This window comes from Tachyglossus aculeatus, chromosome 7, assembly GCF_015852505.1.
Source record: "Tachyglossus aculeatus isolate mTacAcu1 chromosome 7, mTacAcu1.pri, whole genome shotgun sequence".
Classification (NCBI taxonomy): domain Eukaryota; kingdom Metazoa; phylum Chordata; class Mammalia; order Monotremata; family Tachyglossidae; genus Tachyglossus; species Tachyglossus aculeatus.
Genome location: NC_052072.1, coordinates 25,915,167 through 25,942,113, shown reverse-complemented (window position 1 = coordinate 25,942,113; position 26,947 = coordinate 25,915,167). Strand labels below are relative to the sequence as shown.

The 26,947-nt window shown below is 46.9% G+C and overlaps 2 protein-coding genes across 4 annotated transcripts in view; both read right to left on the bottom strand.

Annotated features, from left to right (window-relative positions):
- Positions 1-9,450: 9,450 nt before the first annotated feature.
- Positions 9,451-11,879, bottom strand: TMEM81 (transmembrane protein 81). The gene has a single exon (XM_038749740.1). The coding sequence runs from the start codon at positions 10,831-10,833 to the stop codon at positions 9,988-9,990; it is 846 nt and encodes a 281-aa protein (XP_038605668.1). The 5' UTR covers positions 10,834-11,879; the 3' UTR covers positions 9,451-9,987.
- A 712-nt stretch (positions 11,880-12,591) lies between these two features.
- The window catches only part of RBBP5 (RB binding protein 5, histone lysine methyltransferase complex subunit), a 34,575-nt gene continuing 20,219 nt past the window's right edge, over positions 12,592-26,947 (bottom strand). Inside the window, exons 11-14 of one of the 3 annotated variants that reach the window (XM_038749737.1) lie at positions 25,897-25,966; positions 24,181-24,410; positions 21,464-21,655; positions 12,592-14,627 (exon numbers count right to left, since the gene is read on the bottom strand). In XM_038749737.1, coding sequence (XP_038605665.1) covers positions 14,599-14,627; positions 21,464-21,655; positions 24,181-24,410; positions 25,897-25,966 — 521 coding nt within the window. In that variant the 3' untranslated portion in view covers positions 12,592-14,598. The remainder of the gene's footprint in view (positions 14,628-21,463; positions 21,656-24,180; positions 24,411-25,896; positions 25,967-26,947) is intronic. The other 2 variants (XM_038749738.1, XM_038749739.1) reach the window with 2 other exon arrangements.

The window sequence follows — 26,947 nt, the reverse complement described above, 5'->3', positions numbered from 1 at the left end:
CCAGGCCACCGCGTGTTCTGTCTTCCTGTGTGTGTCTCAGAACAACTCCCTTAAATATCCTGTGCTGCCTCTCCACATTGCTTCCTCTCTCTCTCGGGAGAAAGGAAAAATACCAGAGATTCAAAGGTCTGCCCTTCGTCCTTGGGTGTTCAGGCAGATGTTTGTTTCACTCGGGCAAAGCTCAGCCAGGCAGCAGCTCCTACAGATGATTCTGCAGCTCACAAGGGCTGGGCTCACTAAGGGGTGTTTGGATTGGGTTCCTCTGTCAGATGGCGTGGCTCAATGGAAAGAGCCCGGGCTTTGGAGTCAGAGGTCATGGGTTCAAATCCCGGCTCCACCACTTGTCAACTGTGTGACTTTGGGCAAGTCACTTAACTTCTCTGGGCTTCCATTCCCTCATCTGTAAAATGGGGATTAAGACTGAGAGCCCACCGTGGGACAACCTCATCACCTTGTAATCTCCCCAGCGCTTGGAACAGTACTTTGCACATAGTAAGTGCTTAATAAATGCTATTATCATTATTATTATGGCTGGTGTGCTGCTTCTCTAGTCCTTTTCCCACAGTGTACTGGGAGGGGACAGGAAGTGGACTCCTGAAGCAGCATGTGGGGTGAAAGGGCTCATGCTCTCTGATCAAATCACTGAGATCATTTGACAGTGAATCTCTGGCCCGTCTCTGGGTGCAGACTTTAGCTAGAGTAGTAACAGTAACCTTTATTAATTATTATTATTATTAAATTAAGTATTCAGTGATTTATATTATATTGTACTCTCCCAAGCACTTAGGACAGTGCTCAGCATACAGTTAAGCACTCAATACATGTGATTGATCAATTGATTAAGAGCTTATTATATGCTGAACACTGTACTAAGCTCTGGGAGAGAATACATAGTAGGAAATTAAAGACGGTGCCCGGTCCTGGAGGGGTTCACAAGGGTGTTATCAAGGGCTTGGCATTGATGAGCTGGACAAAGGAATTCAGAATATATTCAGCAGGTTGCCAGATGACACTAAACTGAACCAGGTGACCAACCATGTGGAAGAGGGATAAGATTCAGAGCTATCTGGATGAACTGGAAAAATAATCCTTCAAAGCACAATGAAATTCAACAAGGATAAGAGCTAGGTGATACCCTTAAGTGTAATAGAACAGTGCCCAGTGCTTAAAACAGTGCCTTACACATAGTAAGCACTTAATAAATGCCATTATTATTATTATTATTAATAATAATAAGCACACAAAAAGCACAAATGGAGACACACTGGTTAAATGTTGAGTTCAGCAGAAATACTTAAGATCATGGTTGACCCCAAGAATAAGATTCAACAATTTGTCATTATTTGAAAAACCCATATTTTAGGAGTTATACTCATAATAATAATAATAATGACATTTATTAAGCACTTACTATGTGCAAAACACTGTTCTAAGCACTGGGGAGGTTACAAGGTGATCAGGTTGTCCCACGTGGGGCTCACAGTTTTAATCCCCATTTTACAGATGAGGAAACTGAGGCACAGAGAAGTTAAGTGACTTGCCCAAAGTCACACAGCTGACAATTGGCAGAGCTGGGATTTGACTCCATGACCTCCAACTCCAAAGCCCATGCTTTTTCCACTGAGCCACGCTGCTTCTCTTGTGGACGTAACATGGATCAGAACACAATTCAACATACTCTCCAGGCCCTAATGGGTGTATTTTGTGGAATAAGAAAACAGAGCTAGCAGAGACAACAGCTTCTCTGGTCCAGCTCTCATCCTCCAGGCAGGTGATTAACTAAACCGTTGAGGTTGGGCGTTCATTATTATTAGTTTTTAAAATGGTTTGTGTTAAGAGCTTACCATGTGCCTGGCAATGTTTTAGTTGCTGAGGTAGATACAGCTAATCAGGTTGGACACAGTCCATGTCCCACATGGAGCTCAGAGTCTTAATTCTCATTCTTACATTTGAGGTAAATGAGGCATAGAAAAGTTAACTGAATTTCCTGAGGTTCCAGCTCCCAGGTCTGCGCTCTATCAACTATCCACGTTACTTCTCCATGCTGCTTCTTTCCTTAAAAAACCTACAGGAATTAAAACCCTATTCCCTCTGGCATGTCCTCTCTCACACTTAATACAGTGCTCTGTACACAGTAAATTCTTAATATTATTACTACTCTTACTTGGCTACTTGAAGCAATCAATAGTATTTATTGCATGCTTACTGTGTGCAGAGCACTGTAGTAAGCACTTGGGAGTGTACAATCCAACAGAGTTGGAAGATGCATTCCCTGTCCACAAAAAGTTCAGTGTTTAATAACCCTGAAAGTCAGGAAGTTCTTCCTAATGTCTAACTGAAATCTTTCTTTCCTTAACAGAAGCCCATTTCTTCTTGTCTGGCCCTCAGTGGCCACAGAAAATACTAGTTAGGTACAGCCCTAGATAAGCCCTTCATAGACTGGAAGATACTCCTTCGGTAACCCTGCAGCCTTTACTTCTTCAGCCTAAGAAACTCCAAGCCCTTTTACCTTTCCACCTAGAGCCTATTTTGCATCCTGGGAAGCAGCGTAGCTCAGTGGAAAGAGCATGGGCTTTGGAGTCGGAGGTCAGGGCTTCAAATCCCGGCTCTGCCAACTGCCAGCAGTGTGGCTTTGGGCAGGTCACTTCTCTGTGCCTCAGTGACCTCATCTGTAAAATGGGGATTAAGACTGTGAGCCCCCCGTGGGACAACCTGATCACCTTGTAACCTCCCCAGCGCTTAGAACTGTGCTTTGCAAATTGTATTCATTCATTCAATCGTATTTATTGAGCGCTTACTGTGTGCACAGCACTGTACTAAGCGCTTGGGAAGTACAAGTTGGCAACATAGAGACGGTCCCTACCCAACAGCGGGCTCACAGTCTAGAAGGGGGAGTCAGAGAACAAAACAAAACATATTAACAAAATAAAATAAATAGAATAAATACAAGTAAAATAGAGTAATAAATATGTACAAACATATATACAGGTGCTGTGGGAAGGGGAAGGAGGTAAGGTGGGGGGATGGGGAGGGGGAGGAGGGGGAGAGAAAGGAGGAGGCTCAGTCTGGGAAGGCCTCCTAGAGGAGGTGAGCTCTCAATAGGGCTTTGAAGGGAGGAAGAGAGCTAGCTTGGCTGATGTGCGGAAGGAGGGCATTCCAGGCCAGGGGGAGGACATGGGCCAGGGGTCGATGGCGGGACAGGTGAGAACGAGGCACAGTGAGGAGGTTAGCAGCAGAGGAGTGGAGGGTGCGGGCTTGGCTGGAGAAGGAGAGATGGGAGGTGAGGTAGGAGGGGGTGAGGTGATGGAGAGCCTTGAAGCCGAGAGTGAGGAGTTTTTGCCTGATGCGTAGGTTGATTGGTAGCCGCTGGAGATTTTTGAGGAGGGGAATAACATGCCCAGAGCATTTCTGCACAAAGACGATCCAGGCAGTGGTGTGAAGTATAGATTAAAGTGGGGAGAGATAGGAGGATGGGATGTCAGAGAGGAGGCTGATGCAGTAATCCAGTTGGGATAGGATGAGAGCTTGAACGAACAGGGTAGCGGTTTGGATGGAGAGGAAAGGGTGGATCTTGGCGATGTTGCGGAAGTGAGACTGGCAGGTTTTGGTGACGGATTGGATGTGTGGGGTGAACGAGAGAGCGGAGTCGAGGATGACACCAAGGTTGCAGGCTTGTGAGACGTGAAGGATGGTAGTGCTGTCAACAGTGATGGGAAAGTCAGGGAGAGGGCAGGGTTTGGGAGGGAAGATAAGGAGTTCAGTCTTGGACATGGAAGCACTTAACAAGTGCCATTATTATTATTATCCCTTTTTGTTGTTTATGGCTGAACTCTGCCCACATCTTATATACAGGGGTGACCAGAATTGGTGACAAAATTGTTCAATGCAGAGTAGAACAGTAGGATTGCTTCCAGAATCTTGCATATACCTAACAACACCTCTCACTACCTCCAGCCAGAGGTATTTATTAGTAACAATTATTATGGTATTTGTTTAGAGCCTACTGTGCGCCAAGCACTGTTCTAAGTGTTGGCACAAATACAAGATAATCTGGTTGAACACAGTCCCTGTCCCACATGGGCACACAGTCTATCAAACAATTGTGTAAGCATTCAATGTGTGCAGAGCACCATACTAAGCACTTGGCAGAGTACAATAGAATAGAGTCAATAGGCAAGTCACTTCACTTCCCTGGGCCTCAGTTACCTCATCTGACAAATGGGGAATAAGACTGTGAGCCCCATGAGGAACAGTGACAGTGTCCGATCTGATTAGCTTGTGTCTACCTAAGCACTCACTATGATGCCTGGCCTAAAATAAGGGCTTAATAAGTATCATTAAAAAAAAAAGATTCCTGCCTCAAAGTGTTTTCCAAGCAGCAGGGGAGGCATTAAAATAAAGTACAGACAGGGGAAGCAACAGAGTATAATGATTGGCTCATGAGTCCTGAGGGGATGGAGGGAAGGGTGGGTTACCTAAATGCTTGGAATACATGGAACCCAACTGCATAGGTGATCCTTAGAGAAGGAAATGCGACGGGAAGATGAGAGATTAATCAGGGAAGGCTTCCTGGAGAAGATGTGATTTGAGTAGGGCTTTGAAAATGGGCAGAGTAATGGACCGCCAGATATAATAATAATGATGGTATTTGTTAAGTGCTTACTGTGTGACAAACACTGTTCTAAGTGGGAGGCAGGGAGCAAGTGATTGATGGCAAGAAAGATAATAATAATAATAATAATGGTGTTTGTTAAGCGCTTACTATGTGCAAAGAACTGTTCTAAGCGCTGGGGGATACAAGGTGATCAGATTGTCCCACGTGGGGCTCACAGTCTTAACCCTCATTTTACAGAGGAGGTAACTGAGGCACAGAGAAGTTAAGTGGCTTGCCCAAGGTCACACAGCTAACAAGTGGCGGAACCAGCAAACCCATGACCTCTGTCTCCCAAACCCAGGCTCTTTCCACTGAGCTATACCACTTCTCTAAGATGAGAGCGAGGTCAAGTATTTTTAGTAATAATAACTGTAGTATTGTTTAAGTGATTATAATGTGTAAAGTAGTGTACTAAGCCTGGTTGATAATCCAGATAATTACGGCATTTGCCAGTGCTTACTATGTAATAATAAGAATTATAGTATTTGTTGCCAAGCACTGTACTAAGCACTGGAGTGGACATAAGCTAATCGGGCTGGACACAGTCTCCGTCCCACATGGGGCTCACAGTTCCAATCCCCATTTTTCAAATGAAGCAACTGAGGTCCACAGAAATGAAGTGAATTGCCCAAGGCGTCACAGCATATAAATGACAGAGCCGGGATTAGAACCCATGACCTTCTGATTCCCAGGCCCATGCTCTTTCCACTAGACCATGCTGTTACAATGTACCAAGGACTGGACTCAACAATAGTGTTGATACAACAGATCAGACAGTCCCCATCCCACAAGGGGCTCACAGTCTAAGGGGGAAGCAAACAGGTATTTTATCTACATTTTACAGATGAAAGAAGTTAAGTGGCTGGACCCTGGTCACTTATTCATTCATTCAATCGTTATTTATTGAGCGCTTACTGGGTGCTGCTGGGAGAGTATAACAGACACATTCCTGCCCATGAGCTCACAGTCCAGAGGGAGAGGAGACATTAATATAAATAAATTAATTAAAGATATATAAAGATATGTACATATGTTTTATGGGGATGGGAGGGAGAATGAAAGAAGGAGCAAGTAAGAGCCGTGCAGAAAGAAATGGGAGAAGAGGATTGGAGGGCTTAGGCAGGGAAGGCTTCTTGGAGATGTGCCTTCAATATGGTTTTGAAGTCGGGGAGAGCATTTACCTTTCTGATATGAGAAGGGAGGACGTCCCAGGCCAGAGGTAGGATGTGGGCGAGAAGTAAGCGGTGAGATAGATGAGATTGAGGTACACTGAGAAGGTTGGCATTAGAGAAACGAAGTGTGTGGGCTGGGTTGTAGTGGGAGAATAGCGAGGTGAGGTAGGAGAGGGCAAGGTTATAGACTGCTCTAAAGCCAGTGGTGAGGAGTTTTTGTTTGATGTGGAGGTGGATGGGCAACAAATGGAGTTCCTAGAAGATCTCCTGGGATGGCAGGTAAATGGCAGAGCTGGGATGCAGACCCAGGTTTACCCTCTCCCCCTTAGGCCACATTGCTTCTCTACCAACACTGCATTCTCAAATCATATTTAGCTTCTGGTCAACTCTGACCCCCAAGTCCTTTTCCAGTCTTCCCCTTGCCTATATTTTTGTTTAATTTTTGTTCTGTAATAATAATAATAATGGCATTTATTAAGCGCTATGTGCAAAGCACTGTTCTAAGCACTGGAGAGGTTACAAGGTGATCAGGTTGTCCCATGGGGGCTCACAGTCTACCCTTCTCCAGGCCCTCATTTAATTGGTTAAATATATTTGGAGCAGACGCTGGAATTCACTTAGTGGAATTAGCCATGTCTTTGGCCATCTGGGGACCTCTTCTCCTGAAAGCCCCACAATCCAATCACGGGTAATGTACTTTTGGCCTCTGAATGGGGTCGGGGCGGGGTCCCTTAGGTCTTTTTCAAATAGAATGCGGTAGGCAACTTCTCTTCCTCAGAAGTTCCTGGGGCAGCTAATGCAGGCCAAAGAGTTGAAGTTTGACCGGAATTTCGGAGTTGGGCGTGGAAATAGAGACCCCCTGCACTGGAGAAGTAGCAGAAAATCTGTGACTGGTTTGGGACTTGTTGTAAGACCCCCCTTGGGCAAAAATGAGTGTTAGCACAGGACAGCAATACTCCCTTTCAAGGGACATTCTGGCAAAGACCACGTAAGGACGGGCTTACAGTAACTTGGGAAAACCAAAATCAAAACGATGATGGGAAAACTTGTGAGGGAGCATAAGCGAGGTCATTGCTGTCAGATCAGTATTCCATCTCTGACAATGGAACAGGAGGAGGAGCATTTATTAAATGCCCACTTCATGTGGTGTGCTGAATGAGGCGCTTGGGAAGAACAGAATAGCCAAAATGACATGTTCCCTGCCCACAGGAGCTTATGCATGAATGAGGGAGAGACAAATGAAAATAGAGCAAGAACTGCATACATGAGTATAAGAAGGGTATAAGTAAATTCAAAAATGCAAGCTATGGTTGAATGGATAGGTCTCAGTGTCAGGAAATTAACTGGGGAAAGCTTGTTGGAGGAGGTGGGATTTGAATAGTGGGGAGAGCCATGACCTATTTGATGTGGGGAGAACAGCATGAACGATACGGAGGAGGTGGGAGGTGAAGAGTGAGGAACAGTCAGAAGGTTGGCTTGGGAGGAAAAAAGAGAGCTGGTAGAATAGTGGGTGAAGACAGCGGATGGGTGAGGTGGGATCAGGTGGTGGAGAATGTAAAATAGTTTTAGCAAAATAGCAAACAGTTTTTGTTTGCTGCTCCCCTGTCCCTCCACCCCTCTCATACCAAAACCATGAATCACCTCCACAGTAAACTCCTTTCACTCCTGTGATCGAGCTGCAGAGTCCTGTTGATGGAAATCCAGACATCAGGCTGACCTTGGCCATCAGAAGTTCATCCTCACCTGTTGTAACTTTGCCCTATCTGCCCTCTGGCAACAATACTTCTCCATTCTTATTGACTCTCTCACATTGCCTAAGCCAGCTATTTCAGAGATTTAACTCCCTCCACAAACCCCCAATCCCTTCCCATCCCTTAACTCTTGCCTCTAGTGCCCCAGCCTCATACTTTGATCAAATTGAAACCCTCAGGCTTGATCTCCCTAAAAATCTCCCCAGCCCTTCTCTAGTCCCTCTCTCCCATCTTTCCCAACAGAATATCAAGAGAACTCTCACTGCTTCTCAAAATTTACCCCCGTCAACTGCACCTCTGATGCCATCCCTTCACACCTTATAGTAATAATGATGGCATTTATTAAGCGCTTACTATGTGCAGAGCACTGTTCTTATCAAAGCACTTGCTCCATCCCTTGCCACCATCTTCAACCATTCGCTTTCCAATGGCTTCTTCTCCACTGCTTTCAAATCCTGTCAGTTTGACCTTCGAAACATCAAAATCTTCTTTCCTCTCTAAATTGCTACTTCACTGATCCAAGCACTATATCACTTCTCCAGTGCATACTATATTCTGCTGCCTGGATCACTTTCCTAAAAAAAAAAAAAAGTTCAATCCACATCTCTCCATTCCTCATAACCCTCAAATGCTCGCCATCCAACTCCACATCACAGTCTCGTTACCATCAGTTTTAAAGCAATCAGCTCGCCCCGTCCTACCTTACCTCTCTGATTTCCTATAATTCATTCATTCATTCAATCGCATTTATTGAGCGCTTACTGTGTGCAGAGCACTGTACTAAGCGCTTGGGAAGTACAAGTTGGCAACATATAGGGACTGTCCCTACCCAACAACGGGCTCACAGTCTATAAGGGGAAGACAGACAACAAAACAAAACATGTAGACAGGTGTCAAGTCATCAGAACAAATAGAATTAAAGCTAAATGCACATCATTAACAAAATAAATAGAATAGTAAATATGTACAAGTAAAAGAAATAGTGATAAATCTGTACAAACATATATACAGGTGCTGTGAGGAGGGGAAGGAGGTAGGGCGGAGGGGATGGGGAGGAGGAGAGGAAAAAGGGGGCTCAGTCTGGGAAGCCAACCCACACAATTCTCTCCCTTAATGCAAACCTACTCACCGTACCTCAATCTCAACTATCTCACCCCTGACCCTTTGTCCACCTCCTCCCTCCAGCCTGAAACTCCTTCCTCCTCCATATAAAACAGGCCACCACTCACCCCTCCTTCAAGGTCTAATTAAAAATCACATCTCCAAAAAACCTTCCCCGATTCTTTTCCCCTATTCCCTCTTCCTTCTACATCACCTATGCGCTTGGATCTGTACCTTTGAAGTGCTTGATATTTACCCCCATAGCACCATGTACACATCCATAATTGATTTTGTCTCTCTCTTTAAACTGTAAGCTCTTGGTGAGCAGGGAATATGTCTACCAACTGTTATATTATGCTCTCCCAAGCACTTAGTACGGAGCTCTGCACACAATAAGCTCTCAATAAATACCACTGATTGATTGATGCACAGACAAGGGAAGCCAGTGGAGGATTTTGAGGGGAAACGTGGGCTGTGTGGTGCTTCAGGATCGGAGTGGGGGGAAGGTGGAGGCTGGGAGACAGGTGAGGAGGCTGAGGCAATAGACTCAGGACGTATGAAGGGTGTGTGATGATTACCATCTCATATCCAGCCTATTGGTTATGATAAAATCCCTGCCTCCTTCTGCAACCTCAATTTCCCCTCTAATAATCCCCTACACAACTCTTGTCCACGAATACATCAATGGACCCCTAGTTACCACCCACTCCCCTTCAGCAGGGAAGGGTTTACTTACCTGTCAAACAGTAAACACCAAACCGAGAGAGCCTATACCATTTTATTCTTTGAGAAGAACATGAAGAAGAGTCTGAGACATATATTTTCTAGGTAGAAAAGCTACAATATCCCTATCTCTATCATTCTAACATCCTGATAAAAATGTAAATATTTGGGGGAGAGGACAGCCAAGGGTGAATTTTTAACAAGGAAAAAAAAGAGAGAGAAAATGCACTGTCAGTGCAGAAAGAGCCAGCCTTCCTCAAGAATACTAAACCTTCAGAGAGCCCAAGCAGAAAAAGTGGACACTGGATCTCTGCCCCTCAGTCAATCCCTGGCACTTCTGCACATCTCCCCCAACCAGCCTCTGGGCACTTAAGCAGGTCTACAATCACTCACCTCCCACAGGCCCTACGTGTCTTTCCTCCTCTTGGGCCGGGGACTCCAGACCCAAGCCGAGGATCCTCTGCTTCCCACCTCCTTCCCATCCTCCCATGGCCAAAACACAGGGATGCAAGTCAGTTCCGCTCCTCGACCATCCTCGAGGGGGAGAGGCTCCTGGGAGATTTGCCCGACCCCATTTCACCCAAACCTATCTGTTCTTGAAAACCTTGAGCAAGTAGCGGAGGATTAAGCTCACCAAGACCCCCCCGACCGCCCCACAGACGATTCCCGCCCCGATGGCCATGCCGGCTTTCCGTTTCCACGGTGGGAGGCGGGGCGGCAGGGGGGGCGGGGGCCGTGTCACGCTGCTGGTGCCGTTGTCGGGAATCGCTGACTCCTGACCTCTATCTATCAACTTCTGCGACTCTGTCAGGGACTCATCAAAGTTCAGGTTCACCAGGAGGTGGGAGATGACCCTCAGCCCAAAGTAGACCCTCTTGACGGGCTTCATGTTTCTGATCAGCTGCACGTCGCACCTGTAAGTCCCCGAGTCGGACTCCCTGGCCGCCGGCAGCTTGATGAAATGGGCGTTGCTCCGGTAGGGTTTGAAGAGGGCGTCGTCCGTGGAGATGATCCCGCGGGCGAGCCTCCAGGTGAAGCGGAAGGCCTCCCTCCCCACCGCCACGATCTCCGAGCTCAGGCAGCTCAGCTCGAATGCCTTCCCCACGGGGATGGTGAAGTGGACCATCCCGCAGATCCAATTGGTCAGGCACTCGGAGCGCTGGATCACGCAATCCCTCTTCACGTTATCTGGGCCCACCTCACAGATGGCCTCCTCCTTGTAGCCCAGCCCGCAGGTGACGGTGCAGGTGGTGGCGTTGACCACCACCTTCCCGGAAGCGGACCACAGCTCTTGGGGGATGGTCACCGATACGGACGAAGACCCCACGGACAGAACATAGAAGGCGAAAGCCAGCGTCCCTAGGATAGAACCAGGGGCCGAGACCTTCCGATCCAACTGGGCACCTCCGGCAGTCCTCCCGCGGTGAGTCATCTCCGCTACCGTTAGCGTCAGAGCATCGTTGGCCTCCCGAAAAGGGTCCTCTTCGCTCTCCCCGCCTCATTCCTTCCTCAGGAGAGAGCCTCCAGCATCAGAGGGCCTGTTGGGAGCATTGTCGATGGATCAATGCCACCTGCTAAACAGGAGTCCAGCCTTAAATTACAAAATAGCCCACGAGCCAGAGCGGGCAACTTGGCCGCTTTCTAACAGCAATGATTTCCGGCCACCTTTAGCCCCGCTGTTGGTCCAGTGGAAAGAACACTGCTCCAGCCAACAACATACCAGACCCTGAGTTCTAGTTCCGCTTCTGCCTGCAGCTGGCTGAAGTGGGGTGGAGAGCACACAGGGACATTGGTATCCTACTGCCCCATTCCCTGCCTCCTCCTCCTCTTCCAGTGCATTCCGTGTCCCAGAGGGGACCACGACATGCGAATGGCTTCCCCAGAACATTCTCTAGGCGCTAGCACTACAATCGATCCCTCCATGTGGGTTCTCGGGCTCCTCTGCTCATCCGTCATTCGTGACGGGGAGGGCGTTTTCTCCGGCAACCACCCTGACGTTTGTCAGTACTCCCTGTCACACACTGATTTAGTCTGGCCTCTTCAGAAGGTGGCAAACATAAAGGAAGAAGAGGCTTCAGGAGCTGAAATGAATTTTGAAATGCCTTTGGGTAAAAAAGCCGGGGCTCTCCCACCACCCCCAGAACAGTCTTATCGGGTCTGCGGTGAGATTGCCAAGTCTCCAATTAAGCCACCAATGAAGAGAGAAAGAAATAAGATACCAAGTCTGCTAAAAGTTCTGACTTGCAACGTATTGTAAATTACATTGTTCTTAGAGTTTCTAAGAAAATGATGAAGGATGTAAATGGGTTGTCGGAAAATGAGTGGACATAAAAACTGAAAAGTCATTTAAGACGCAGAGACCTTCTTGGCAAATCTCTAATATGCTTCCCCTTTCCTGTCTAGATTATTTTGCTTCCCAAGAACACTGAAAGCATTTTGCATTTTACCCTTCTGAGCGGTATATGTCCCAGGGAATGCTCACGAGCCTGTTGCCATGCAACAGCTGTGAGGTCACCAAAACGGTCTCAGAGCAGGAAAGGCACCAAACTGGGTAAAGTGAAATACAATCACTTCCAGACTAGGGTGAAAGTCTTCAGAGATAATATGAAAGGTTCCCCGGTTCGTGGAGACCTCTCTCACTTTCTGGCTTATTAATAACAGTAATTATAATAATAATAAGGGTAATTGTTAAAAGCTTAATCAATCAATGGTATTTATTGAGCACTCACTGTGTTCAGAGCACTGTACTAAACACTTTGGGAGAAGACAACGCAATAGAGTTGGTAGGCATGATCCTTTGTCCACAAGGAACCATGTGCTATACATTGTTTGAAGCGCTTGGGTAGGTACAAGACAATCAGTTTGGATATAGTCCCTGTCAATCAATCAATTGTATTTATTGAGCACTTACTGTGTGCAGAGCACTGTACTAAGCACTTGACCTCCAAGGGGCTCACAGTCTTAGGAGTAAAAGTAACCATCCACTGATCTGGGCTGTTTTCCGTACGTTCCAGCCTGGAGGCAGGAAGAGCTGAATTAGGTGATCCTCCAGGTGTAGGATTCCATGCAGAAAGAGATCAATCGATGGATTGATCCCAATTCTCAGGGTCTTTGTCCAGTAAGGCCACGTGCTTTTCACACTGCAAAAGAACGTGACTGATGGTTGCAAAGATGACTTGCCTCTAGCAAATCCATTAAGTAAAACAGCCGTTTTTATTTACAAAGCAGAGATGTTCACACTTTTATGGCTCCCCAGCAAGAACTACCCAACAGACCACCTTCACGTGGGACAAAAACTACAGCGTTTTTAAAACCAACAAAAGTCATGAAAAAAAAAACTACGCGATAATATACACATACACTGTACAGATGTTGACGACTTTGACAGAAAACAGCGGTCTTTGGGAGTTGGGGACAATTAAAAAACCAAAGCCAGAAAGCCGTCACCTGAACAACTTGTTGATTAAATGTTTCCAGGTCGAGGCTCTCAGGGCCTGTAGGGATTGGGAGGAAAAGTGGCAAAGGCCAGTGTAGATCATCAGGGGAAGGAAAGGCAAAGAAACTCATGGAGGAACTGGGAGGGGCCGACTAAGGCAAGGCCGGGACCAGATGTGTCCACTGTTCCAAATTCTGGCTTCTCTCGTGTTTGAAGCTCAGAGACTTTGTACCACGAGAACGTGGCCCGGATCCCTCCACTAACCCACAGGCTTCTGTTAGGGGTGTGAAGAATTAAGCTGTATCAGGAAACAGAAGGTGATATTTGGGGCTGGGACTGTTCTGAGCCAGCCTCGGAGGGGCTGGGGGGACTGACTGGGACTGTTTAAGTGCCGGGGGAAGAGCGTCTTCCTAGCATCTTAGCTTTCCAGTTGTTGCTTGCCGATCCAGTAACAGAAACCATCGCTCACCTCCCTGCTGGCTCTGTTGCTCCAGAACCTGCACTTCTAAAGCTGCTTGCCTGTGAGGTTCTCGGGGAAAATCTGGCCCCAAAACCTGCTCATTCAAGCAACTGGAAGCTTGTGGGAAAGGACGTGATATAAAACGGCCTGAGCCCTACTACCCTGCCCAGCTTTCTCAGAGGGCTCCTTGATGCCTTTTCTCTGTCAGGTGCCATATTTATTCATTTATTTCATTCACTGCTTCTTCCTGAGCTGCAGGGAAAGTCTTAAGAGCCAAGACAGCGTTTTTAGAAAGAATGTGGCTCAACGGGAGGAATACAGCTCAAAGAGGGTGACATTTAAAAAACACATACGGTTTCAACTTGATCCTGGATTCGAGCTTTGGGTGGGTTGATTTTTCAAAGCTCTGTCCTAGACTCTGCATTGCTTTTTCATTTGTTTATTTTCTGTTTTAAAAGGAGGAAAAAGAATGTCTGGAGACGCAGGTCTTTTGATTTCTTCTCCAACCACGAATTCAGAGCAACAATAAGTGGGCCCAAATGAAGCCAGCTGTCCTCAGGAAACATGATTAGTGAGCCTGAACTGACGCTGAGAGGCCAGAAGGAAAAGAGAGAGAGCAAAAGAAACATTTTCTCTTCACCCTCTTGGGCAAAAAGTTAGCTGGGATAGATTTATTATCCTCTTCCCTTTACAAAAGGACAAACAACCTTCTGTGCTGTTCAGGTTTCAGCACTCTTGTCTCCTACTTTCTCCATATAAGGGTGGAAACCCAGAAGACCAAACAAGTTGGGATAAAAAATTGGAGGAAGTAGAGAATGGGAGATGGGGAGGGAGGGCAGTTTTTCTTCTAGAGGACTGCCACGGAAATAGGACACAATGACAATTCACTTATTAAAAAAATGGCAGGCACTGAGTGCGCAAAAGGGATAACAGAGGGCAGATTCTGAATGGAAAACTCATGTAAGGTCATGCGAACAAAAGGATGGCGATTTCTCCAGCGACCAAATTAAGCATTTAAAAGTCTACGCAAGTCAGCAAACCAGAAGGGAGATTCCAAGGTCTCTGAAATCTTCTTTCCTAAAGTCCGTGTCAGCTTTTACTTTCTGAAAGAATGGGATGGGGTAACATTCCGCTTCCATACTTCATTCTGAAAGAGCTGCTCCCTCTCACCGTTTGAGAAGGAGCTAGGAGTCTTTCTGGTTTGTTTTAAAGTCAGTCTGTTCTCTGACAAAGCACAATGTCCGGAGTCTGCTGTGGGCAGCAGGGTTGAGAAGAGAGCAGTGGGTGAGCGTAGAATGTCTTCATAATAGTTCTGAGATGGCACCCCCTGCTAAAAAAGATCAGATACATGAAAGAGTTTTCAATACGACGGACTCAGAGATGGAGCAGGGAACAGAATTACGGACAGCGGTGGGCGAGATGCAAAGCGGGTGAAAGCAAACAGGCCAAAGAAAAAACTTGTTTCCCTCCCCCGACCTATGTAACACAGCCGACCCTAAAGTAATTCCTGCTTATGGGAGAACAGGAGAGGGTGGGAAAAAAAAAACCACACAGGGATTACTCAAAATACTTTTTAGCCAATATACCTTCACCTTCTTCATCCATGGAACTCTGTGCCGAGGAGTAAAATGGCTTCAGCTTTATCTTCTGTGGCAGAGTTACTAACGAACAGCAAAACTATCTAAAAATGGGTAGTAGGAAATACGAAGGCGAGGCCTTTTCTGGGTAGTTACAAATTGAACAATTAGCTCCTGAATAATAAAGAATTGGCTCCAGTCATCTCTTCAGGGGGACACCTCTACTCTTTTTGGAACTCCACCTAAAGAAACTCTTGGAGCTGGGTCCCACCGGAGCTTCTACTACTAGCATCACTAACAGAATCAACAAAAAAAACTGTAAACCCATCAAACGGAGCTGTTGCCTGCTTGCTCCGAGAGTTAGCAAGGGCAGGCCAAGTTGGGCAGAAGGAGGGATGGGCAGTTAATTATGATATCAACTAAGTGTCAAAGCACTGGAGTAGATATAGATCAACAGATCAGACACAGTCCTACTCAACACTCCCAATCTAAGAAGGTGGGGGAAGGAAGGGGGGCTGTAGGAATCTTATCCCCATTTCACAGATGGGAAAACAGGTTCAGAAAGGTTAAGGGACTTGCCCAAGGTCACGTGGCAGGTCAGTGGCAGAGCTGGGCTCCTACCTCCCAAGTCTATGCTCTTTTCACTAGGCCATTGTTACTTCCCAGGGAACCCCCGAAGTGGCAGGGAAGAATGTCAAAAACATCCCCCAATCCTCAGGAGAGGAAATCTAGGTAGCACTTCGGCTGAAGTTGTGGGGGCAAGGAGGAAAAAAAAATGGAAAAGCATGAAAAATTTGATTCGAGATAAAAAAAAGGTCTTGAAAACAGACTATAAATGAAGCTTCAGCCACAGACCTGCTCAGCTGGAGAGTTGATATACTGGTCACAAAGAATATGATCACATTTGCTGGGAACATAGTAGAAAGGTGACAATGTGATTCTGAACTCGATCATTTTACAGAATTATTATATTAAGATGAAAACAAAATTTTTAGGCTTCTACCTTAGCGGGATATACACTTCTGCAGCATTGGCCTTATAGGGTTCCTTCCACTGGGGACAGTATTAATGAGAGCAGCTCTTAAAGGCGAAACCAAAATAATTCTTGAATCGGAGGAATGGGCTCACCCAAACTCTTGCCCTGTACCTCCCTGGCTAAGCCCAACCCTCCACTGTAATTTTCTGACTCCTCTGAAGGAGACCAAAAAACCCACAGAGAGGCTGTAGAATTGTCAAGCCACAAACGGCCAAATCTCCAACTTTAGAGATAGGACCTTCTTCCTTTATACTGCAGTTTTTTTTTTTCCCTGACATTTACTTACAGCCGAGTCCCCACTATCCTAGACAATAGGGATAAGGAATGTCTGGACCAAGGAAATCCATTAATAATCCCCAAACCTCAGAGTGCTTTAAGTATCAACCTCTTCCCTAATCAAACCATGGGCTAACGTACAGTGCTCTGCACACAGTAAGCGCTCAATAAATATGATTGAATGAATGAATGAATGAGATGGAGTGGTTTGAGTTTCAACTCGTTCCCCACCAATGATGAGATGGGGGTGCCCAATAGATGAATTGTAGAAAACTCAAGAGCCCGAATAATTCACATACTGCACAGTCAAGGCCCTGGATTAATGACAATTGTCTCGGGCTGCATCTTCAGTAGCACAATTAAACAGACCCACGCTACCATTCGGATCACAAATTATACCTACGACAATGGTCCAAGGCTTGTATAGTGCTCCTGGTGAAGGTATGAGCCATTTTGGATTCATATGGCACTTTTCCTCCCTGAGGGTTACAAATGCCTCCAAATTTTAAAAAGAGGGAACGATAAAAAAGCTAAAATAGTCTGGAAACTGGAGAGCGCCTTTGGAATGGGAAGAAAGGTCAAGCTAAAAAAGGTCTTGGAAGTTGAGATGGTTTGGGACTTCGGAGTAATGATGATGATGATGGTATTTGTTAAGCACTTACTATGTTGAAAACACTGTTCTAAGCGCTGGGGGGGATACAAGGTGATCAGGTTGTCCCATGTGGGGATCACAGTCTTAATCCCCATTTTACAGATGAGGTAACTGAGGCTCAGAGAAGTTAAGTGACTTGCCCAATGTCACACAGCACACATGTGGCAGAGCCGGGACTCGAACCCATGACCCCGACTCCAAAGCCCGTGCTCTCTCCACTGAGCCTCGCTGCTTCTCATAGCAAGAAGTAGCAAGAAGCAGCATAGCAAGAAGCAGCGTGACTCAGTGGAAACAGTGCGGGCTTGGGAGTCAGAGGTCATGGGTTCTAATCCCTGCTCTGCCACTTATCAGCTGTGTGACTCTGGGCAAGTCATTTAACTTCTCTATGCCTGAGTTACCTCATCTGGAAAATGGGGATTAAGACTGTGAGCCCAATGTGGGACAACCTGAATACCTTGTATCTCCCCCAGTGCTTAGAACAGTGCTTGGTACATAGTAAGCACTTAAATACCAAAATTATTATTATTATTATTAAGAGACTAATAATAATAATATTAATAAGAGCATTTGTTAAGCACTCACTTTGTGCCACGCACCCTACAAAGCACTGGGGTCGATATGAGGGAATCAGATTAGACACACGTAGGGCTCACGGTCTTCATCCCCATTTTACAGATGAGGGAACTGAGGCACAGAGAAGTGAAGTGACTTGGCCATGGTCACATAGCAGAAAAGTGGCAGAGCTGGGATTAGAAGACAGGTCCTCCTGACTCTCAGGCCTGTGCTCTATCCACTGGGTCACGCTGCTTCTCAAACTGAAGGCCACGGGTAATTCTCCACAATGGGACATTCCCTGATACTTTACTGGACCTATATCAGAGTTTAAAATGTAAGACCCCCCCAAATAGGCTAACCCCTAAGTTCTTGAAAGAGCACTGGGGAATGGTGACCCTTAGGTAGCACACTAGACAAATCAGCTTTACAAGCACTGTATTCGTTGAACACGGGCAAGTAAATACTTGCGCTACGAACTAAACCAGTCTTGCTGACCAGTCACCTCTGATCGCTGGTGCTCCCCTTGAAAGAAAAGTGGGAGTTTTTATTTGCAAGAACAAATCCCTTTTGTATTTTAAAAAATGCTACTGGATGTACAGGGTGGATGGGAAGGAGTGGGTGAGAAATGCCTCTGTCAGCAAAACACAAAAAAAATACCAAACCTTGATCTAGCCAACAAAGTCGATTTCCTTGGGAACTGTTCTGGGAAGATCTTTTCAGTCTTTGAGAAATGGTCAGGACGCTAAATCCGCAGCATTCATAACACGTGTTCTGGGGACTGTATTAAAATATGAACTGCATTTTCAGTGGGCTGCCTGACTTATATCCGAAGATGGTTAGCTTTCATACACTTTATCCCCATGGAACACACCAAAACAGGCCACCAAAAACAGCAGAGCAGGAAGGACAAGCAAGGTGAGTAACAAAAAGCCAGTGATGAAAGAGAAAAACAAATACAATTCTGAGCAACTCAAAAATCCATGGCAGTCGCTGTTCGCAAGGACGGATAAAATTTGGTTGTGAGTCAGGGAACTGATTTACCGAATTCCCACTAAGAGCTAGAGGATAGCAGAGCTTAGAAAATGGACCCCGGACCCCATAAATCCAGCTCCCCTCTCCCACTGGTTTTCCCAGCCATTGTTCTATGACCAGGTTGATCTTTTTCCCCAGGGGGTCAAGTAAGGACGGCTTGCTTTGTTGGCCCACACCATCACTGGCTAAGTTTCCAAACAGCTGAGCTGGGTCTTCATGAACAAATGAGACAATTGAGAATCCTAAAATATCCTTTGGCTTCAATTACCCAGATAATTATGGACAAAGGGTATTTTGGGAGTCTGAATTATCTGGACAATTTGCTCATTTACATCACGCCAATGGGTCATGGTGCTATACAAATGGTATATTTATATAAATAGCATATATACATATATACATGTGTATATATGTATATAGAAAATAGTATTTATTCAGTGCTTACTATGTACCAGGCACTGAATTAAGCACTGGGGTGGGTACAAGCAAATTGAGTTGGACAACATCCAACTATGGGACTCATAGTCTCAATCCCCATTTTACAGATGAGGGAACTGAGGCACAGAGAAGTAAAGTGACTTGCCCAAGGTCATACGGTGGATAAGTGGTGGAGCTGGGATTAAAACCCATGGCCCGTGCTCTATCCACTATACCACACTGCTTCTACACATCTGAAACACACAATTTCTTTTCACACTGAGGGCCAGTGTTTAACCTGGTCCCTCTCTCATGGGGGAGGGAAATGTACAGTGGGCAGAAATGAAGGAAAAATAACATCTGCCTCAGTTGCCCGGATATCTTTAGATCATTTTAACTTGATTACTAAACACTGTCAAAGCCTCGAGTGGAAGAGAAGCAGGCCCCAGAACTCTATCAGCCACACCTACACCCCACATAGGGGAGGAGCGAGTGCGGAAAATTCACCCGGACATCCCTCAACTCCCCTTAAAATTCTCAAGTGAAAAGTACCCCCAAATAGGCTACGGAGCTTCACTGTTACGTGACCAGGCTTTTCAGATCACAAACCACTTTAGACCTGCATTTGGGTGCAGAGGGAAGGCCAGCCTACAGAAGAGCCATGGAAGAACTAATCTCCCAGCACAGGAACATTCTGGACACAGCAAAATCTCCATCCCAGGATCAAAATGAGGAGAGCTCTCCCTTCCGGAGATCCAAGTGGGTAGGAAAGTTCCCAGTGGTGCAGTGGAGCGTGATGATGGGCGCCGATGTAGCACAGCCATCCCTGGGTAGCTGCCACCGTTGGTATCTACCACTAAACTGTCGGTTCCACCTTCGCAACATCGCTAAAATCCACCCTTTCCTCTCCAGCTGAACTGCTACCACATTAAGTCATTAATCCGATCACTTATCCTATCCCACCTTGATTACTATAACAGCCTCCTCCCAGCCTCCTGTCTCTCTCCACTCCAGTCCAAACTTCACTCTGCTGCCTGGATCATTTTTCTACAAAAACATTCAGGCCACGATTCCCCACTCAAGAACCTCCAGCGGTTGCCCATCCACCTCTGAATAAAACAAACTCCTCACCAACGGCTTTAAAGCACCCCATCAGCTTGCCCCCTCCTACCTCACCTCGCTACTTTCCTACTAAATCCCAGCCCACGCTCTTCATTCCTCTAATGCTAACCGTTTCACTGTACCTCGATCTCATCTATCTCGCCACCGACCTCTCATCCATATCCTGCCTTTGGCCTGGAACGCTCTCCCTGCTCATATCTAATAGACAATTACTCTCTCCCCACTTCAAAGCCTTACTGAAGGCACATTTACTCAAAGAGGCCTCCTCTGACTAAGCCCTCCTTTCCTCTGTTCCCCACTCCCTTCTGCATCATCCTGAATGGCTCCCTTTATTCATCCCCCTGTCCCGCCAGCCCCACAGTACTTGTGTACTTAACTGTAATTTATGTATTTATATTAATGTCTGTCTCCCCCTCTAGACTGTAAGCTCACTGTGGGCAGGGAATGTGTGTTTACTGTTATATTGTACTCTCCCAAGCGCTTAATACAGTGCTTCTGCACACAGTAAGCACTCAATAAATACAACTGACATAGCAGCAGCACCTCCTTGAGAGTCCAATTTCCCAAAATTACTGAAGTTACGGTGTGGGCTCGGCTTATGCCCAATGAGGAAGAACTCAGAGGATCCCGGGGTCTGGGGGAATCCTCAAAAAGCCAGGTCTCACCCCATTCCAGGGCCACAACCAGAAGCAAGAGTTGGGCCAGAGTTTCTCAGGTTTCCAACGGGCTCAGGAAAGAAAGGAGCCGCGGTTTGAAATTTTTTTTTAACGGTATTAGTTAAACAATAACTGTGTGCCAAATACTGTACTAAGCACTGTGGGAGATGCAAGTTAGGAAGGATGAGGTCCCTGCCCCACATGAAGCTCACAGTCTAGAGGAACGGGAGAACAGGTACTGAATCCCCATTTTATAGATGATGAAACTGAGTCCCAGAGAAGCTAAGTGACTTGCTCAAGGTCACAGAGCAGGTAAGTGGCAGAGCTGGGACTAGAACCCAGGTCCTCGGACTCTTGGGGCCCATGCTCTTTCCACTGGCCCACCCTGCCTTGGGGCTAAGGACGGTAGGGGAGATCTGCATGGCTCCCTATAGGTGGGTCCCTCCCAGATTTCTCCTCCCACCATCCGGGGCCCTGATTGAGCCCACGTTTCCTCCCGTCCCCCAAACTCCTAGCCAGGCAGGATCAGCTCCCAGCTACTAGGGGAAGAAGATGAATCAGTTCCTAACTTTGGAGGTGGTCGGTTTCACGGGGAGTGTTTTCCCCCTTGAAAAGTTGGCTGACTTTGATTCTCGGCAAAGATCTGGGCGCAAACAGCGCAAATCAATGCAGTACATTCCACTATGCTTTGCCCTTGAGAGCAGCTCCTCTCTCACAGAGCCAATGCCATTGCAGGGGGGAAGGGGAGGGTCGCAGAGGGAGGATACAAAGCTGAGCCGGAGCCAGGGGCTGTACAAAGCAAGGCCACCAAGCAAGCCAACCCCCGCTCACACTGGTCCTTACCTGTCAGAGGCTGTCCGAGCTCCGCCTGCACTTTACCCTTCGTTGCTCCTTCCAGAGGTAAACCTCTGTCCCCTTTGTAGAGTTTCGGTTTAAATGGGGAATCTTTCTCTTTACCTTTAGATCCTTTAGGCCGGCCGGCTTGCTTCTTCTTGGATTTACCATCCCCTTTCACACCCAGGAGTGGATGGACTTCTGTCGGGGGGAACAGGCGGGGGGAAAGTCACAACAAGTGGCGAGCCAAGTGCTCCCCGGATTCCCCCCTTCCTGGAATCACCCCCCTCCAGTCCTGTGAACTGGCCCACCGCCCGTGACGTTTCGGCTCCGCTCCTTGTTTGGAATCAGACATCCTCTTTAGTCCTGAGGCAGTAAGAGGAAAAGGATGAGGTGTGTGTCTACCACCTCTATTACAATGTTATAATAATAACAATAAAAACTGTGGTATTTGTTAAATGCTTATTATGTGCCACGCACTGTACTAAGCACTGGGGTGGATACAAGCAAATTGGGCTGGACCCAGCAAGCAAGTGGCATATTCATTATGCTACAAGCAAATCGGGTTGGACACAGTACCTGTCCCACACGGGGCTCCAGTCTTGATCCCCATTTTCCAGATGAGGACCACAGAAGTGAAATGACTCGTCCAAGGTCACACAGCAGACAAGTGGCAGAGCCATGATTAGAGCGGGCCCACGCTCTATCCACTACACTATGCTGCTTCTACAAGGGCTTAATACAGTTCTCTGTGCACATTAAGTAGCCCATAATGAAGCAGCTCTGCCACTTGCTTGCAGTGTGACCTTGGCCAATTTCACTGTGCCTCATTTCTCCAGTTCTCCCTCCCACTTAGATTGTGAGCCCCACGTGGGACAGGGATTATGTCCAACCTAATTCACCTGTATTTACCCCAGAGCTTAGAACAGTTTTTGACACATAGTAAGCGATGAACAAATATCATTAAATAATAGTAATAACAATGATGGTATTTGTTCAGCGCTTCCTATATGCCAAGCACTGTTCTAAGCGCCGGGGTAGATTCAAGGTTCTCAGGTTGTCCCACATGGGGCTCACAGTCTTAATCCCCATTTTACAGATGAGGTATCTGAGGCACAGAGAAGTTAAGTGATTTGCCAAAAGTCACACAGCTGACAAGTGGCAGAGGCGGAATTAGAACCCACGACCTCTGACTCCCAAGCCCATGCTCTTTCCACTAAGCCACACTGCATACCACTGAATGATTGATAAGTAATAACCAACATCACTGCAGGTTGGCGCCAGGCTTGGGATGAAAACTGTCTACTAGCTCTGTTACAGTGTATTCTCCCAAGTGTTTAATCCAGTGCTCTGCACACAATGAGCACTCAATAAATGCATTCATTCAGTCATACTCAGCAATAAAATACCATTGATTGACTGTTGGTGGGTTCCCTCTGAAATGGGTAGGGGGTCGCTGATCTTGAGGATACACTGGAAATGCCACACAGCTTGCAGGAATATTGCTCAGGACCCATCTTAGTTCCCACTGAGTCACTCCTGGATTTCCAGGTCAGAACCAGGGCCAAATTACCAAGGAGGCAAATCAGACATATGCCCAAGGGAAGTAGAGTGAGTGTTGCTGCAGCTGGGAGACTCCATCCCCAGGAGGAGTTTGCCCCTCCTCCCCACCCATACTTCTGCATTTCAATTCCCGTCTCCTCCCACGCCCAAGCCCAGCAATTCCGTGCTGCTATCTCAAGTGCAGCAAACTGGAAGAGACACAGGGGAAATACTCAGACCACCTCCCTCCAGTCAGAAAGTGGTTTTCAGTGCCCTCCTGCCATGCAAGAATTAATAATAATAACTGTGGTGTTTGTTAAGCGCTATGTGCCGAGCACTGTTCTAAACGCTGGGGTAGATACAAATTAATCTGGTCAGGCACGGGGCTCCCGGGGCAGGGGGAAATGGGGGAGAAAAACAGGTACTGAATCCCCATCTGGCAGAAAAGGAAGCCAAGTGGCCTGCCTAAGGTCCCACAGGAGTAAGTGGCGGAGCCGGGGCGAGAGCCGAGAAGCAACGTGGGCTAGTGGTTAGAGCTCAGGCCTGGAAGTTGGAAGGACCTGAGTTCTTCAGTTCTGCACTTGTCTGCTGTGTGACCTTGGGCAAGTCACTTCACTTCTCTGTGCTTCAGTTACCTCATCTGTAAAACAGGGATTAAGATTGAAAGCCCCATGTGGGACAGGGACTGTTTCCAACCTGATAAGCCTGTACCTATCCCAGAATTTAGTACAGTGCCTGGCACATAGTAAGCGCTTAACAAATACCATCAAAACCAACAACAACAAAAAACTGAGGTCCTCTCACTCCCAGGCCCAAAAAACTGAGGTCCTCTCACTCCCAGGCCCAGGATCTTTTCGCTAGGCCAGAAGCCATGGGAGCGATTTGCCCCATGGCGTGACTAGATTAGTTTCTTGCCACATGGCAGGAACGGAGCAACCCACAATCACTCGCGCCCAAACAACCCAGCTGGAATTTTCTGAAACAAGACTAGAGGTATAGCCGATGGATGGCTGGCCCAGCTTGGAGACAGCTACCTGTGTGGCAAGCTCTGGGCTCCAATTCACGAGGAGGAAAAGTGATCAGGTCAGAGACTCGGAGAATAGAAAGACAACCGACAGGCCAAGCCAGAGGAAGCTGAGGAACCACCCACCCCTCGGGGGTCAGCGAGGGGAACGGAAACCCACCGTCGTTAGGGACTCCTTGCAGCTCTATGTTGGTTGTTTTGGGTTTCTTCTTTGGTGGCTGGGGTCCATCCACTGAAGACTGCCTCTTCTTCTCCGAGCAGACCCCCTCTTCCATCAGGGCTGTCTGCACTGCGTCGGGTGGGGGCCCGTAGGGATTTTCCTCCGGGTCTTCCACCTCAGGAGCGATGGGTAGGTACAACAAAGCCTTAGAATCCTCCAGCTCCTCGTCACTGTGAAATGAAAGACAGCACAGACTTGTCGTCCTTCACTTTGGGAGTGAAACCTGCCTGCCACCAACATAACCACTGGCCTACCTCCCGGGGCCCTAAAACAAATCAGGCAGTGAGATGAAAATGAGCAGTAGACTACATTGGGAAGAGGATAATAATAATAATAATGGTATTTGTTAAGCGCTTACTATGTCCAAGTCACTCGACTAAGCGCTGGGGTGGATACAAGCAAATTGGGTTGGGCACAATCCCTGTCCCACGTGGGACTCACAGTCTTAATTCTCATTTTACAGATAAGGTAACTGAGGCACAGAGAAGGGAAGTGACTTGCCCAAGGTCACACAGCAGACAAGTGGCAGACCCAGGATTAGAGCCCACGATCTTCTGACTCTTGAGCCCGTGCTCTAGCCACTACAACATGCTGCTTCTCAAGAGCATGAAACAAAGTCAGGAAACCTGGGTCTTATTCCCAGCTCCACCCTTGGCCTGCTGCATCATCTGAAGCTGGTCATTTCCCCTAGACTATAAGCGACTTGTGGGCAGGGAACATGTCTACCAACTGTAATACTGTACTCTCCCAAGTGTTTAGTAGAGTGTTCTGCACACAGTAGTAATAACAATGATAATGGTGGTACTTGTTAAGCGCTTACTCTGTGCCAAGCACTGTTCTAAGTTAATCAGTAAGTGCTCAATAAATGCCATTAACTGATTTATCCTCTCTGTGCCTTGGTTTCGTCATCCATGTGAAACATTCATTTATTCACTCAATCGTATTTATTGAACGCTTACTGTGTGCAGAGCACTGTATTACATGCTTGGGAAGTACAAGTTGGCAACATATGGAGACGGTCCCTACCCAACATTGGGCTCACAGTCTAGAAAGGGGAGACAGACAACAGAACAAAACATGTGGACAGGTGTCAAGTCGTCAGAACAAATAGAATTAAAGCTAAATGCACATCATTAATAAAATAAATAGAACAGTAAATATGTACATGGTAAAGTACCTGGTCTCCCTACATTCTGAACAGTGAATCTGGTGAGGGACAGACTGTCCATCCTGATTTCTAAGATCTACCCAGTAAAGTGTTTTAACACTTAACCATTATTATTATTATTATTATTTTACTATTTTCTCTTCTGACTCTCTTGGGAATTGGTGCTTGGGGGATGCTGCACTTTCTGTCGACCAAAACCTGTGTCCTCAAAGTTTAACGGGATTGGGAGCAGGCGATGAGAGTGGCTCAAAGTGGGAGGGAACAGGATATTAGTGAAGGCTGGTGGAACCAAGGCCAATTTGGTGGGCTGAACTTAATTTCTGCAGACTTCTATACTGTAGATGCTGATTTCCAAAGCTGATCCTGAAATCGATTCAGCCTATTACTCCCCTGACAGGGCTGATTTCCCATGGCTTTGGGAGATGAACGGGAAAAGTCATCCCAGCTCTCCTGCTTTCAAAAGGAGCCAAGAGCCAGGGTTAGCTTACCTGCTACAGAAAGCGGCTATCGGATCTACACTAGTGACGTCGACCTCTTCGTCCTCTGCCGCATCCGCACCTGGAAACCGGGGAGGAGAAGAGGAACGCAGAGATGGAGGGGAAACCCAATGGGCGGCTTGAAGGCCTCCGAGAAGCCCGGATCCGGGAGACAAATGAGCAGCATAGTCCAAGACAGATTTCCCTCCAGGGCCTGACTCCTTCCCACAGTGTAGCTTCTGAGTAATTAATAAGGTTAATTCTACCGGCCACCTGAAGCTCCTACTTTGCACTTTGCAACTTCTTAACCCTGTTGGTCACTATCGATTCCCCTCTCCTGATGTCTTGGCACCACCAACTGGCCGACTAGTAACCCTGTGTTACATTTGTTACTGCTTCACCAATTTAAAGACCAAACAAAAAACAAAACACTTTTTAAGAGGGCGCCCCGAGGAAGAGTAGCAATTTGCAGTCAGTATTTTCTGCCAGTAAACCACCTGGAAACACAGGAGGTGCGCCCCAATAAAGGATTGCGGTCACCACTGCAACTGGAGTGGCAAGTCGCTCCCTTGAAATATTAAATCTCGGAAGATGAAATTTTTGAAATGAAGCCATGCAGTGGGGGCCAGAGGGTGCCTCAGTTTTAAGGCACTCATCAGCTCTCCCCCTCCAAGCTGACCTCGCTGACGTAGTACAACCCAGCCTTCATGTTTGGCTCCTTCAACCCTTACTTGCCACACTTTGATCTCGTCTATCTCACCACTGACCCCTCGCTTGACGTCATTCCTCTAGCCCGCACCTCCCTGCCCTTTCTCATCTGGCAAACATCCACTCTTCCCACTTGCAAAGCCTTCCTTAAGAAAAACAAAAAACAAAACCTAAGAGGTTTTCCCTTATTTCCCTACTCCCTTTCCCTTCCACAGCATCTATGCACTTGACTGTGTACCCCTTAAGCTCTTTTATATCCCACCCTCCACCCCACGACACTTATGTCCTGCCATCTCCCTTCTCTGTAATTTATTTCAATGTCTGTCTCCCCCCTCTAGAACATAAGCTCCTTACG

Coding starts and splice junctions, on each gene's coding strand:
- TMEM81 (XM_038749740.1), bottom strand. CDS start 10,833: ATGACTCACCGCGGGAGGACTGCCGGAGGTGCCCAGTTGGATCGGAAG.